Source organism: Arvicanthis niloticus, chromosome 27, assembly GCF_011762505.2.
Source record: "Arvicanthis niloticus isolate mArvNil1 chromosome 27, mArvNil1.pat.X, whole genome shotgun sequence".
NCBI classification, from domain to species: Eukaryota; Metazoa; Chordata; class Mammalia; order Rodentia; family Muridae; genus Arvicanthis; species Arvicanthis niloticus.
The window spans coordinates 18497262-18513472 of record NC_133435.1 but is presented as its reverse complement, the minus strand read 5'-3'; the positions used below and the strand labels follow the sequence as shown (position 1 = coordinate 18513472).

At 44.2% G+C, this 16211-nt stretch overlaps 1 protein-coding gene across 2 annotated transcripts in view; it reads right to left on the bottom strand.

The window, feature by feature from the left end:
* Positions 1 to 10895, bottom strand: part of Nedd4 (NEDD4 E3 ubiquitin protein ligase) — an 84905-nt gene extending 74010 nt beyond the window's left edge. Inside the window, exons 1-3 of one of the 2 annotated variants that reach the window (XM_076926276.1) lie at positions 10729 to 10895; positions 4255 to 4420; positions 3325 to 3398 (exon numbers count right to left, since the gene is read on the bottom strand). In XM_076926276.1, coding sequence (XP_076782391.1) covers positions 3325 to 3398; positions 4255 to 4420; positions 10729 to 10784 — 296 coding nt within the window. In that variant the 5' untranslated portion in view covers positions 10785 to 10895. Of the gene's footprint in view, positions 1 to 3324; positions 3399 to 4254; positions 4421 to 10727 lie in introns of both variants that reach the window. The other variant, XM_076926275.1, reaches the window with a different exon arrangement.
* Between the last annotated feature and the right edge of the window lie 5316 nt (positions 10896 to 16211).

Here is a 16211-nt window from a genome sequence, read left to right as displayed (position 1 = left end):
ATGAAGAACCACAAAAAGGATCTGAAAATGCAATGAAATCTCTGGAGCATTATGAGGACGGTTCTAGAGTTTACAGACATCCCCTTGAGACCTCATAACCAAATTAGAAACAAATATTGAAGAATTACTTCGTGAGACCTGTAACAGTGGATAAAGGTAAAGATTCCAGGGGCTTCTGAATCATACAGACTGTGAACAACAAACGAGTTTGGTTGACACACTGAGCCATAATATTATCAGGCAGCAAGGTATATAATCCTCCTCACAAGGCCCATGAATGTCAATGTACTGTGTACATTTGAACATCTATTTTGCAGTCAAAAATGTATTCCCAGTGATTTTATTATCGTTGTGAAACATTTGATAATACTTTTGTGTTATTTTACCCGTATTATATCAGATTTTACTTTTGTTTGTTGGTTTTGTTTTGTCGAGACAGGGTTACTCTTGTGTAGCCCTAGACATCCTAGAATGCTCTGTACAGACCAGGCTGGCCTTGAACTCAGAAACCCACTAGTCTCTGCCTCCTGATAGCTGGAATTAAAGATGTGAGCCACCACTGCCTGGCTCATATTCACTGTAATCTTTATCAAACAATTTTTGCATTCATTTCCCCCAATTTAGCTGTATCACTGTACTTAAATATATGTTTTTTAAAGAGCTGCTTCATTACTTATGTGCATACAATATATGCCTCTGTTACGTGTACATGTAGTGCCTGCCAAAGCCACAAGAGGTTGGATCTCTGGAAGCTGAATTTACAGTTATAAGCCAGCTGACGTAGGTGCTCGCAAATCTAGTCCTCTAGAATGAAGCAAGCATGCCTCACCCTGAGGGAAGAACACCTATAGCACAGCTGTCTCTTCATCCCTTTCAATGTTGCCAACACACCCTCTACTTCACTCTGTTCTCCCTGCCCCATGGCCCCCCTATCCCTCACCACCAGGGACTCAACACAGACCACTTCAGCTCTTGATTCTTGAAGGTATCACTATGTAGCTAAGCCAGCCCTAAAATTCAAAATCCTCCCGAATGCTAGAATTACAGACAAGAGTCACCAGGTTTAGTGATTTTCTAATTTCCACCTGGCGTTTACTTCTCTCCATTAACGTTTCACGTTCATGACTGTAATTGTTATATGACTGGATACAAGTATATTAGCTCATGTTTTCCTTCCCTTGTCCTGTCCCTTTAAAAAAAATTTTTGTGCTGGCCTTTTAATTGTTTCATGAATTTCATTTTAAAATTTCTGCCTTTACAGCTATGGTGTAAAATTATGCTTGCATTGCTACAGTGGTGGTGGCACATGCCCTTAATTCCAGCACTTGAGGGAGAGGCAGGTAGATTGCTGAGTTCAAGGTCAGCCTAGTCTACAGAACAAGCTCCAAGATAGCCAGGGCTGTAGTCAAACTGTCAACAAACAAACAAACAAAACAACAAAAACCCTCCAAATTTCTACTCTTACAAAACTTAAATTCTTTCCATCACTGTAGATGGGTGGCTGGTGTGTGTTTTCTACTTTGTACCCTTACTGGTTCATTTGCCTATGCTTTCCACTATACCATTCTTTCACACAGGTTCACAGCAGACACACACACCCCGTCCTTTATGCTGTAATTCCCATGGGTATTCTTTTAATCTATAATATGAATCCGTTAAGACAAGGTTCTGAGTTCTGATTCCAATGGGCCCTGTATAAGGTCAAGAACTTAACTGCTCTTGCAAGGGACCCAAGTTTGAGTCCCAGCACAAACATGGCAGATCACAGCCATCTATAACTCCAGTTCTAGGAGACTCAGTACCCTCTTCTGACCTCTATGGACATAAAGCATACATACACATACATGAAGACAAAACACCCACACACAAAAATAAAACTTTTAATTAAAAAAAAAGTATCTGTAGATTCCAGGCATTTATTGCTTCTGATGCTCTTTTCCTTTCTCGTCACCAGGAGCTTTAACCTGCTTTAACATTTCTTCTTTAAAAAGATTTAAGTTGTGTGTGTACATGTGAGTGCAGTGTCTGTGGAGGCCACATGAGGGCGCCAGATCCCCTGGAGTTGGTCACAGGCAGTTTCCTGGGAATCTTGCTCAGTAAGAGGGATACAGGATCGCTGAGCCAACTCTCCAGCCCAGTTGTATATTTCACTGATTGTTTTCCAAACTTAAGACACTTATTCTTTAAAAATATTTTATTTCATTATTTAGCTCTCTGCTTTTTCTAGAATGTAGTTAAAACAGACCTTTCTTCTTTATCATCTTCTAATTGGTAAATGATACCCATTAATCTATGTTCAGTTCATCTTTGATCTATGTATCCATTTAGCTACCACAGCCAACCAAAGCACTTTAATGTCAAATATTATATTTTAGTTGTAGAATTTTCCCCTTATTTTATTATTTATTTTTCTATCTATTTATTTAGATCTCTATTTCATTCCTGAGACCTCCAATGTTTTGACTGACCACGAACATTTCTCTTCCTTCCTTCCTCCCTTCCTTTCTTTCTCTCTCTTCTTTCTTTTCCACCCAGTTTTTATTTCCTGGACAGTGTCTTGCTGTGTAGCCCTGGCATCCCTGGAACTCACTAAGTAGACCAGACTGGCCTTGAATCCAGAGATCTTCCTGCCTGCCTCCCATCACATTCTGCTCACATATTCTTTACTCACTGACAGTATGTTCCACTTCCCTGGCTCTTTACAGGCCAGGTGACTACATTTTGTACCATGGACAAGTTCTGTTATTTTCCTGTGTTTATCTATGTTGTTTGGACAAGGGTCCAAACTCTGTTGGGCAATAACTCTCTACTCAGATCTTCGGACACCAGCTGAGAGTCCAACTCTTTTTCTTCCAGAATCCTCATCATTGCCACGCTTCCTTCCAATCTGTTCTTCTCACTTCTCCACCACAGTCCAGACGGTGATTCTCCCTGGCTGCAGACTGAGACCTCTAAGGGATCCACACCACAGCTTCCCTCCCATGTGGCTCCAGCCCAGCACTCCCCTGCTCTGCTCATTTGGTGCTCAGAGCTATTTTTTCTATTGTACCCAGAGCTTATAGTGGTAATTATCTGCTAAAGAATTTAGAAAATTAAAATTTTATGAATTTCTCGGGGCAGAACTCAATAATAAATCTGTAACTATTTAATTTTTGAAATTCAGTGATTCAGAAACCAAGAAAAAAATCAACCACCTAACCTGTAAGGATCTCACTGTGCCCAAAAATTTGCTATTATCACTCAGATTTTCATTTTAATCAAAGTTCAAGAAAGAAACTAAGCAATACTATTTCTTTAAACCCCAAGCCCATACATTATATTTACCTGGCTCCCAAGATGTCTTTCTTGGCCAGGCCTATGCCAGCAATAACCTTCACTCTCACAACTCGTGTGTCATCCTAAAATACAAAAGTTGTTTTATTTTCATATAATTACAAGTTATCTAATAATAGTAACTAGAATACTAAAATCAATGAAATATTTAAAAATAAGTAATCTTATTGAAAGCTATATAAAAAATAAAAACAAAATTTACTATTTTTAGATACATTTGATCATACACACAAAAGAGCAAAGAACTAAAGTCAAGTTATTACACACAGAATTTAGCCTTTTTATAAGAAAAATTTAATGACAAATTGTAACTAAGGAAGGTACCATTGTTGCACGTTCATAACATAAAATCAAAAGCTCATAATCATTGTAATAACTAAGAAAAGGTAATTTTTTAAGTCTCATTAAATAGTTCATAACAGTGAACACACTATGATATGTTAAATACCACTGATCTTGCATGTCACAGTGGAATGAGGTCTTATGGGAGAAACTCCTTGTCTTAAAAGAGATGTATAATCTGAGGGGAGATGGGGGAGGAGTCAGTGGGGTGAGTATCATCAAATTACATTGTATATGGCTAGGTGTGGGGATAAACCACTGTAATCCTTTGGAGCCAGCACTAAAAGATTTCAGGACCAGCTTGGTTTACACAGTAAGTTCCAGGCTAGTCAGCACTAGATAACGACTCCCTGCCTCAGCTGAGACACGGCTCAGCAGTTAAAAGCATTAGCTACTCTTCCAGAGGACCTGGATTCAATTCCCAGCACCTATATGGTGGCTCACAACCATCTATCTATAAATCCAGTTCCAAGGTCTGAAGAAGCCCTCTTCTGATCTCCATGGACACCAGGAACACACACCATATACAGACATACATACAAACAAAACATACACATAAATAAAAATTTTAAAACATACATTGTGGAGCTCGAGATATGGATCTGCAGTGAAGAGCACATGCTCCTCTTCCAGGGAATTCGGATTCAACTCCCAGCATCCACATGGCGGCTCACAAGTGTCTGTGACATCACTTCCAGGGGATCCGCCACCCTCTTCTGTCTTATCCACGCAAAACTCCCATACCCATAAAAAAAAAAAAAAAACATTATTATAAAATTCTCAACAAATTAATAAAAATATTATACTATCTAAAGCGATACATAACAAAACACTCGGGAAAAGGGCACAAATTCTGTAACTTATTCTCAAGTGGCTCAGCAAATGTGTGTCTGTCTGTGCATTTGCAAACAAAAGGAAGTGAAGGAAATGTTTCCAAGCTGTGGACTGTATTGTTATACCCTCTCTAACTATCCTACAGATTATAAATAGTTAAAATCAAAAAAGGGTAGGTATTCTGGATTCATTTCAGCTCCTGGGAAAAAATATCCCAACAAAAAGCAACTTCAGTTATTTATTTGGCTTACAAGTTCTTCAGTCCATCATGAAGGGGAAACAGAGGCAAGAATTCAAGCAGCTCTCACATCACACCCAGTCAAGAATAGAGACCGGCTGACCATTAGTCAGCTTCTCTAACACTGCTTGTGACCCCCGCCTCCAAAGTCTGTAGGACAGTTCAGTATAATGCAAACTTCCACACACTCGGTGCACAGCCTGGTAATGCTGTGTTCATTCTCTTTTATTTAGACTCATGCTAACTGTGCTAATTTCATGTCAACTCGACACAGCTATTGTCATGAGAGAAGGAACCTCAATACAGAAAATGTCCTAAGACTGGACTATAAGCAAGTATTTTTAATTAGTGATTTATGTGAGAGGGCCCAGCCCATTGTGGGCCAGGCAACCCCTTAAGGTAGGCTGAGCAAGCAATGAAAAACAAGCCAGTAGGTGGCCTCTCCATTAGCTTCTGCCTACAGGTTCCTGCCCTGTTTTGAGTTCCTATTCTAATTCCTTCTATGATAGACTATGATGTGGCCGGTGTAAAGTAAAGCCTTTTCTACCCCCAACTTGCAGTTGGTCATGGTATCTCTTCAGACAATAACTAAGACACTAAGACAGGTGAGAATAAGTTATTAGAGCTGTGTGCCACTCACAACAGACTGCAGTCTTCTTACATGAAGTACAACCATCAAGACCACCTGTTCACAGTCCAACCTGCTTCAGATAACTCATTAAGAGCCTTCCCCTTCCTGTCTGTACATGGCTTTAATGCCAGCACTCAAGAGGTGTATATCATGAGTTCCAAGGCAGCCAGTGCTACACAGTAAGACCCAGTCTCAATATATATATTTTTTCATATACATAGGTTTAAAATTGTACAAGATACAGAAAGAAAATTAATAAGAATGCACAAACCAATGGGTAATTTTAAAAATACTGTTAAAGGACATGAGAACTAATAAATGGAGATATTCTCTGAGCTTGTGGATGAAAATATTTAATAAGTTGTCTATTTTCTCCAAAGTAATATATAAATCCAATATAATTCCAATCTCCAATCCGTTGAATTTTGTGATCTTAATGACTTGAGAGCCCATATTGAAATGTGAAAACAAGACATTACCAATATCACCCAATTACTATCTTACACAACATGCATAAGAAAAAAAATTCACAGCATGGTAGTAGCCCACGCCTCTAATCCCAGCACTCAGGAGGCAGGGGCAGGCAGGTCTCTGTGAATTCCAGTCCAGCCTGGTCCACAGAGTGAATTCCAGGACAGCCAGAGTTACACAGAGAAACCCTGTCTTGAAAAACCGAAATTTTAAAAAGTTCACAACAGAGTGTCAGCAAAATGGCTCCAGGGCCCCTGGCAAATGCTGCCAAACCTGGTGACTCAGGTTCAATTCCTGAGAGCCACATGATAGAGCTGGTTCCCATAAGTTGTCCTCTAACTTCCATTCATGTACCATGGCACAAATACACACAATAAATCTCACAAAATAAATTCACAATATTTTATGAATTTAAGTAGGAAAGATTCAGGGCTGGGGACATAGCTAAGTTAGTAGAGTGTGTGCCCACACGCAGGATGTTCTGCATATATACATATAGTCAGGAGCATTTTGAACCTTAATCCCCCTGCCTCCATTTCCACATATGGGATTATAGGTATGCACCACCACACCCATAAACCCAGTGCTTTTGCTAAACAAGCACTTACCCAACCAAGCTACAAGTCCAGCCCTCAGACACTGGCATTCTTTTTGTTAGGGTTTACTTTTATTACTTTTAATTAGATGTGTGTGTGTGTGTGTGTGTGTGTGCATCTGTGTATGGGTCCCTGTGGAGGCCAGTAGAGTGTGAGGAGATCCTCTGGAGCTCAAATAACAGGCTTGTATGTGAGCTGCCTAATGAGTGTTAGGAACTGAACTCGGGTCTTCTACACGGGCAGTAAGTGCTCCTAACTACTGAGCCTTCACTCCAGCCCTCAACACTGTAAGTCTATTATAGAGAAATTCCTTCTGCATACATGTATGCTTGTCAGCAGAGAAAGCCAGTGATACCATTCTGTTTTAACCCCGCCCACATCTTCACTGAGGACATCTGATTAGGAAGCCTACTTCTCACAGACGCTAACTGGGAAAGTTCCCAGCCTCTAAAAAGTTGCCAGTCCCATAAGAGGACATCTGGTAATAATCCCCAGGCCCACATTCTTTCTCTCCCACCAAAGACTGGGGAGAAATGCCTGGCACCTCTGATCCCACCTCTAACCTCACAGGAAGCAGGCAGGCAGATCTGAGTCAGCCTGACCTAGAATTCTCCAGGTTATATAGTGAGACCCTGTTTCAAAAAAGAAAAGGGTGATGAGTCATTTTCCATGGTTAATCCTAGGTGGTCCTCAGAGCAAACCATGTAAACTATATTGCATCTTCATTTAGGTAATGCTTTAACAGTAAAATTTCTGCAAACAGAACCTCTTTCCACAGGCTATGCATAAAAGAACTAAAACTCAACCAAAAGTGGGAGGTAGTAGAGCCAATTTAAGCATGCTTTAATACCCTCCATCATCCAGTGAGTCTGTGCCTAATCACTCTGTAAGATTAAGCTACAATTATCTACATTCCATGCCATTTCTTTTTTTGGGGGGTGGGGGTGGGGTGGGAGGGGTATTCAGGACAGTGTTTTTCTGTGTAGCCATGGCTGTCCTGGAACTCACTCTGTAGACCAGGCCTGCCTCTGTCTCCCAAGTGCTGGAATTAAAGGCGTGCGCCACCACTGCCTGGCTCCACGCCATTTCTATTCATCTTTCTCCCTGTTTTTTTCAGATTTGTCTGAGTCCGCTACCTACTTTTGGGTATGGGAGCTCACACCATAGCTCCGGTGGTCTCAGTCAAGTGATCCTCTGGCCCTGTTTCCACCTGGCATGACAGGTGTGCGCTCTGATGCGCTGCTACATGACCTTTGACTTTTTTTTTTCCTGAGAGGTGTCATTATGTAGCCTGGCTGTTCAGGACCTTGATATATAAACCATACTTGCCTGTCTCCCAGATGCTGGTATTAAAAGCATGGGCTAATACATCGGGTGTATGCATTGCAGGATAGCCAATCCATGCCTTCAGACACACTAGGCAAGCACTCCATCAACTAAACCACACCCCAGCCCAACCACTTTTAATCACCAGCAACAGGCTGCCTACTCTGACTAGTCTGAGCTCAAGAGATGACACAGCTGCCATGTTTCCGTCATTAAATAAAGAATAAAATGTGTATGGGAGGGGGGATGTTGGTGTTCTCTGTGTGTGTGGTATGTGTGTGATGTGTGGTTAGATGGTATGTGTATATGTGGTGTGTACGTATGTGGTGTGTGTGTGGCATGTGGTATTTGGTGTGTGTGTGTGTGTGTGTTCCAAGCTCTCATTTGGTTTTGTGATGAAACAGAAAATAAATGCCAAATGACAGTAATGAGCTTCCAACTACAACCACAAAACAAGCAATTTCTATCTTTTTCACCAGTGAACTCCTTGGAGGCTGGCAGTCTTTTATCCTCTGTATCCCTGGTACTTGGCACAAGGTGCAGAGAACAGTTAATGAACGTCTGCTGAGTAAATATTAATAACCCAATTAGCACCATAGTGGAAGATGCTCATAACCATGTCTGTCTTCCTACCTCACTTCCTTAATGAGCACAAAGTAGACACAGAAAGATGGGAGAAAATTTGAGTCACTGAACCCACATCTAGACCTTTATCATGGGAATATAACAGACCCTGGGTCATAAATTCTTCAGAAGTACATCTAGATCCCTCAGTAAGTTCAGGAAGTCCTTACTACAAAGGTGGAGCTCCTAGCCCCAGGTGCTGCTGAGCACCCACTAGCAGCTGCCACACAGATCTTTATTTCATCTGGGCAGATGAAAAAGACAATCTGGAATACAAATACTGGTGGGCCAAGAGGGAGAAAGAGACAGAGAAAGGTAACTTTAGCAATATTTAGTCTGTGACTAGCTAACTCTGCTGGAAGGAGAGTTAAGAAATCTGGGAGCGACAGTCAGAAAGCCCAAGGCCAGAGTAGGACACCAACTTGAGAGCCTCCGCACTGAGTAAGTATGCAGCAGGCAGGGATAGGAAAGGCATCCTAGCCCCAGGACAGCACTATGCTCAGACTGGCTGCTTCTGAGTAGCTAGAACCATCTGTCTGCCTGTCACCACATTCTAAATGTTACCCAAGAACTGGACTTTTTTCCAAAGGCTTATTTATTTTTTGTGTAAGTATCTTGCCTGCATGTTCTGTGCACCGTGTCTACGGCTGATTTCCACAGAGGTCAGACGAGGGCATCATTTCTGATGATTGTAAACCACCACATGAGTGCTGGGAACCAAACCTAGGTCCTCTGTAAGACCAGCAAGTGCTCTTAACTAAGTCCCCTCTACAGTCCATCTTGTAACATTCCAAAGTATATAAGCATTGAGCCCACCATGCATTTAATAGCCCAACAGAACTTACTGCTTCTGTGACTCAGGACCCACTCACTGGCCTTTGTTTTGGCTCTCATCCCCCAACTGATCTTCCCAGCTCCGGGAATCACCAACCTACTCTCAACTTTTAAAATAAAAATGTAGTCTTTGTGTGTGTGTGTGTGTGTGTGGCGCGATGCTGCCACAGAGGCCAGAGAAGGACATCAGATCTGGAGCTGGAATTACTGGTTCTGAGCTGTCCTACACCACAGTGCTGTACTCTGGTCCTTTACAAGTGCTCTCAACCACTGAGCCAGCTCTCCAGCCCCGTAACTAACAACTTTCTAGATTTCCCAAGAGTAAAACCTCAAGTACCCTCTCTCTAGGCCTGGCTTAGTTCATTTAATACGTCCTCCATCACATCCATGTTAAAAAAAAAAAAAAAAAAAAAAAAAAAAAAAACAGGATTGCCTAAGAAATTAAATTCTAACCACAACACACACGCACTCGCACACGCACACACGTTTTCAAAATATGTTGCAATAATTACCTTACGTTAGTTAATAAAGTGCCCACTGTGTATAAACAAAAAGCTCTTAGGGGAAATGGGGAAAAAAAATGGAGGGCGCCATTACAATAGTGTTTGGAGGTACCTGAGAAAAGGACAGAAATTGGGGGTGGGGGTTTGGAAATTTCCAGCTAATTGAGTCCAATCTTGATAAAAAGGTAGGGTAGATTAAGTAACGGGCACCCGCAGATTGGATTCACACACACACACACACATGCACACACACACACACACACACGCACACGCGCACACGCGCACTCTGAAAGGGCCACTGTTAAACACTTCGAAGTCTCTGACGCCCCACCCATTTGAGACGACCGCCAGCTCCATGGACGCCCTCCTCAAGAGGGCCTCACTTCTAGCGAGCGCGAGGCGAAGTCGCGATCAACTTGTCCGACTGCAGCAGCAGACGGTTTCGCCCGCCGCAAGTCCTCGGGCTGCCGTTTTCAAAGCCAACAGCTGCGGGGGCGGCGGGGCTCTTTGAAGTATTTATACCTCGTTTGCCTTCGTTCTTGGAAAATACTAACAAAGGCCTTGAGACAAAAGTGTGAACTTCCCTCCCACGTCCGACACTAGCCGCGGGAGCGAAGGACTCCCATCCCCCACCCCCTCGCTCCCACCCTGGCCTTCGGGAAGCCATAGTAGGGAAATCGCTAAGTCCCGTCTGCTCCCGCTGCGGCAGGGGCTGGATGCTGAGTCTCCGGAGGCCGCCCCACCCAAGCCATCGCCCTCCCAGAGAGGGTGAGCGCGCCCAGGCGGCAGCCAGGGACCCCGGGGGCCGCCTGGGAGGCCCAAGGCCCCGAGCAGCGAGGCGAGCAGGCGGGGGGGATCGGCTCCCGCAGCGGCCTCGTGCGCGCCTCTCCCTCACCGCCTGCCCCGCTACGGAGCGCGCGGCCAAGCCCGGGCCCCCCCATCGCCCGCCACCCCCGCCACGAGGAGCCCCCGCGCGGCCCGCAGCCGCCCTGCACCTCGTCCTCCGAGAGCACTGGGGCCTCCGTATCGTCGGCTGCCATGTCCGAGCTCATGCTGGACGAACCACCCCTCCCGGGCTGCAGCGGCGAGAGAGGAAAGGAGAGGAGGAGGCGTCGCTGCGGCGGAGGAGGCCCACTCCGGGAGCGCGCGGGGGGTTCAGGGGCGCGCGGCGGGAAGGGGCGGGACACGCTCTGCGGCTGCGCGCGAGGCTGGGGGCTGGGATGGAGCAAGCGTGGCGGGACTCCAGAAACAAGGAGCTGCTCGGGAGCGCGCGGAGCGAGGCCCGCGCCGGGGACGCGCGCGCGGGGGGAGGGCTGGGGTGGTTGGCGGCTGAGGCCCGCAGCCCCCGGAGCCGGCGGGGGTGGGGTGGAGCGGGGGTGGGGGAAGGGCCGGGAAACGTGGCTCTTCCGCAAAGAAACCACCTTGCGGTTTTGCTCAACAACAAGTCTTCCCCCCGGAGCCCGCCACGCTGGTGCGTCGCCTGCAGATGAGACGTTTTAGCTGCAACCTAAAGCCACGTTGGAAAGCGTGCTCTTGCGGATCGAAAGCCGCCTTGGGGCCCGGGAAGGAATGCGCAGGCCTAAATCTGGTGGGGTGTCGGCTTCAAGGCCAGCCACCGGGCGTAGTCAGCCATCCAAACCTGCATAGCTGAGCCTCCACCAGCAGAAAGGCCCCGAGGAGAGGGTGGGGGTGGGAAGATAACCGCTGCTCCTGTGTTTTGAGACGCGGCTTGTTGTGGCTCCCAGGCTAGCCTCCAACTCTGCATCCTTCTGACTCACCGTCCTAAGCATACAATACAGGCCAGGATGCTAGCGTGTTTTTCTAGAGTGGCAAAATAGTGCGCAAATTCGACTCTCAAAATCTGATTGCAGGGACCGCGAGATAGCTAAGGAGGTAAAGGCCCTCTCTCGGCACCAAGCCTGACGACCCCAAAGCCCCATGGAGGAAAAACACAACTGACTCCAGCAAATTGTTCTTTGACCTCCACACGTACCTACAAAATAAATAAATATATAGATAGATATAGATCTTATTTTAATTTTCCCCAAGAGAATTAAATTAATTCTGAATTACTAGTCACTGTCTAAAATGTTGATAGGTGTTATCAAATGCAGTTGGTTGTTTACATGATATTTTATTGAACTTTGGCAGAATCCATTTCATTCATATTAGCTGTCAGAAGTCTGTTAATATGTAATCCACATTTTATCATTTGTGTTAGGACAGATGTAACAAGTAATTATGGATAGAGTATTCCTGAATAGTCAGGTTTGTTAGCTTACTTAAGTCTAAACACTATCGTGCTTAGCAGTGTCAATTAGTAGTAGAGTGATTTCTAGCTTGTACAGGCCTAGGTTGGAGGCCCAGTCTCACAAATAAGTAGACAAGCAGTTGTAAAATTAACTCCTTTGCTTTATAACTCACACGTCTGTGTCCTTAGATGTTAAGAATAAAGCCAATCGTAGTGGCCCACATTTTAGTAATAACACTCAAAAGGCGGAGAGGGGGGAAGATCTCTGAGTTAAAGGCCCCTTGATCTACATAGTGAGTTCCAGGACAGCAAGAGGTACATAGTGAGACCTGTCTCAAAAAACGGGGAGGAAGAAGAAAAAGAAAATCTGAATATATTCAACGTGTCTCTTATTTTTTAGGATAATAATTTCTCCTGATACCTCATTGCATTTTTTAAAATAAGACAGGGACTCACTATGTAGCATTAATTGGCCTGGAATTCACTATGTAGAACTAAGAATGTCCTCGAACTCACAGAGATCTGCCTGTTACTGCTCTCTGAGAGCCAGGATTAAAAAATGTGCCACCACACCTGGCTCTGTGTATATTTTTTACATTTAATCTTAAGTAGGCCATTCATGTTATTTCAAACAAGATCAAAAGTCAATTCCATTATTGGTATTAATATTTAATGATGGAAGAAATTGAAATTGGCAATAGGATCGTTGAGAAATCCCCATGAGATTATTATGAGCTGAAGCATTTGATAACAATAATTCCAAATCCCAGTATTTGAATCACAGTTCTTTTCTTTCCAGCAAATGAGACTCATAAGGAACAGTTAACCAGGCAGGTGCTTACGTACATTGAACAGGAGTGCAGGAGTGCTTACTCTCTCCCAGCAGAAAGCTGGGGGAGCCTTGTGAAACTGGCTTCCAAAGTTAAAAGGAACTTAAAAGACAGAAGTGGTTAACGGGTGGTCCAATAACTAACCTCAAGTTGAGGAAGCTATTTAAAAAGGAAAACCCCTTTCCTCTATGTATTCGTAAGCTCTGTGGGATTTTCACAGAGGGTGTGTGTGTGTGTGTGTGTGTGTGTGTGTGTGTGTGTGTTGATGCTTGGGTGCCACAGTGAGCATTTGGAAGTCAGATTCAACTTTGTGGAATGGTTCTCTCCTGCCATCTTTATATGAGTTCTAGGGACTGAACGTAGTACCTCATAATACTTCCTTTCACGTACCCGCGTGTTCTGTCGACTCTGTTCTTCTGAAGTACACTAATTAATGTGATGATTGCTTATGGTAACCTTTAAGTATAGTGATGTAGGTATTCCAGACCTCGTGTTGGTTCCGATTTTTAACTCATTCTTTTTGTATTCTCTTATAAGTATGTTGAAATAAGTCCTTGAAAAGCCATAGAAGGCTCCAGCCACCTTGCCTTCTTAGGAAGCAGACTGAAGCCCACTGGAAACTGGGGGGTAAAACCTCAGCTTACCCAATCAGAAACTCAAAGGATCTCCACAGAGGTACTTTGATCCAGTCAGTAGCCTCAGGGAGGAAGACGTGTTTTACATTGTCACCTACATCAGCCTGAGGTCTGCAGAGACCTATCCTGGGGCAAAATTAGATCCTTGGCCACAGATGAGAATCTCAGGACTAACCTGTATGACACAGAGTTGGAGTTTACTAAACTAGAAAGAAAAAGCTAGGCAGAGGTGGCTCACACCTCTGATCCCAGCACTTGGGAGGCAGAGACAGGCAGATCTTTTGTTAGTTCAAGGCCAGTCTGGTCTATAAATCAATTTCCAGGATAGCCAGGGCTACACAGAGAAACCCTGTCTTGGGAGAGAAAAAAATAAAAAGAAGAGAGAATAAAGCATATAGAGGATCATGGGTGTGGGTGTCTCAAAAAAAAAGTATGTAAGCTATAAACATATCATTCTGGTGGTCTCAGGTTACATCTCAAAGGGTTGCTAAGAAACCCTTTTTCCTCTCTTGTTAAGTGACATTCTAGGGTGGCTCCAGAGGTTCCCTAAATGGTATTACAGTATTACAGTCAGGTAAGATAAAATCAGGAGCCACTAGGCTTACGTGAGGAGTTGGGACACATTCTTCTACTGTAACTGAGGTTTCCGATGGGAATCATAATAAGCTGCAGCTTTATAGCTGGGCAGTGGGGAAAATCCTCACGCAAATATTAATTGTGTTGGATTTCTTTTGTGCATGTGTGTGCGTGCCATGTGAGTACTGGTGTACATGGTTGCATGGAGACCATAGGTTCACCTTAGAAGTACCATCTGACAACTTCTCCTTCTTCGATTCTCCACCCTATTATCTTATTTTTATTCTTTCTAACCTGCAATTCTGTGGGTAGGTAAGGCTGATCGGCCAACAACCCCCAGAATTCATCTGTTTTCTCCCTGGTGCCTAGGAGTAAAAGCATATGCTGCCAAAGCCAACATGGGTTATGAGAATAAAACCGAGGTCCTCATGTCTGCAAGGCAGACGCTTTACCCACTGAGCCGTTCTCTTGTGATGGAATTCTCCATTCTCATCTGGTAAGTGGCTTCAGTATTCCCCTGTCCATCATCTTCCTTGTGATTCTGTCTTGTTCCAGTGTAATACAGACACCCAGCTGAAGCCAACCAAATCATTTTTTTTGGCATGGATTGACTAAGAGGATATGTGAGTGCACAGGCATGTGGTGGTCAGAAGACAACTTGCAGGAGTCAGCTCTCTCCTGCCACAGTACGGGTTCCAGGGATCAAACTCAGAACATCAGGCTCAGCTGCAAGAGCTGCCTGCTAAGCCATCTTGCTGGCCTCAAGTAATTCCTTTTTTTTTCCTTTCTTTTCTTTTCTTTTTTCTTCAAGATAGGGTTTCTCTGTGTAGCCCTGGTTATCCTGGAACTCATTCTGTAGACCAGGATATCCCTCAAGTAATTTCTTTACTTTTTTATTCAGTTTTTAAAATGCTGTCAGTTGGACATGGTAGCCCATGCCTTTAATCCCAGCACTCAGGAGGCAGAGGCAAGCAGATCTCCGTGAGTTCGAGGCCAACCAGGTCTTGAAAGCAAATACCAAGCCAAACCAAATTAGAACAGAACAGAGAAACAAAAATTTTCATTGTCTACTCTGCTCCCTCCCCCAGGTGGTGTTATCTGAACCTTTGCAGATTCTGTCACCCAATTTATAAACCAATCTTTGCTCAAATGAACCCTGAAATGTTAATGTGCCTGTTGTTTATTTTCTAATGGTTCAAATCTCAGCACAGGAAAGCTATGTATTCTTCTGGGATGTTTTTGTGCACTGTGTGTTCATATGCTGATTTCTGTATCCAAAGATCTGGTTGAAGTCCAAACTTTGGCAATGTCAAGCAACTCCTGTTTCAAAGTTGTGTTTTCCATCACCTCTGATTGGTTAATAAAAAGCTTATCAGCTAATAGCTGGGCAGGAGAGGATGCCAGGCTCCCAATCCAGGGAAGAGGGTCTCTGATGGGAACTAGGAAGACAGAGAGAGAAAGACAAAGAAAGAGAGCGGGGGAGAGAGATTGATTTACCAGGAGATTGGCCATGAGCAGGTCGCTAGGGGAGTTGCCGTGAGGACACTGATGGACCAGGAGCAGCAAGACTAAGTTGACAAATAATGGGGCATGTGACTGGGTAGCAGGCAGTCATAGACAGGTTAGAATAGGATTAAAATAGATAAGTATCTGCCCAGCTATAGTGCAAAAAGCTTTTTAATATAATGTCTATGTGTCTTTGTGAAGACACAGAGTGGGCATAGAAAAGCCCAGATTACTTTTCCACTGTGTGGCCATGGCTGTGGAGATAAGAGCCTGGCATCTCACTCTGCTCACTCTATTGAATTTACATACCTGCTGTTGGCTTTTCTATCACCCTCTAGTTGGCAACCCATCTCTAAGGGCTCCTGTCAGCCTTTCCCTCCACCTCTAGGGATGGTAGAAACTTCCCTAGAGACAGAACTATGAACACCACACAGTCACCTTGTGGACAACTACTATGCAGGAGTAAGCCAGCCAAAGAGCTGTGTAAAGCACACACAGGAAGTGGCAGAGCTCCTTGTCTTCTAGGCCTCCAACACTGACACTCAGCAGTAAGGACACGGGCTGGGAAGGGGACCCTCCTCAGCAACACTCATCCATCTGGCTTCTTATGGGGGCAGGGAAGCTACTTCTTTTATTGGTCCCCTACCCAAATCTGCCTCCTGCTGGTGCCATCTTTGACTC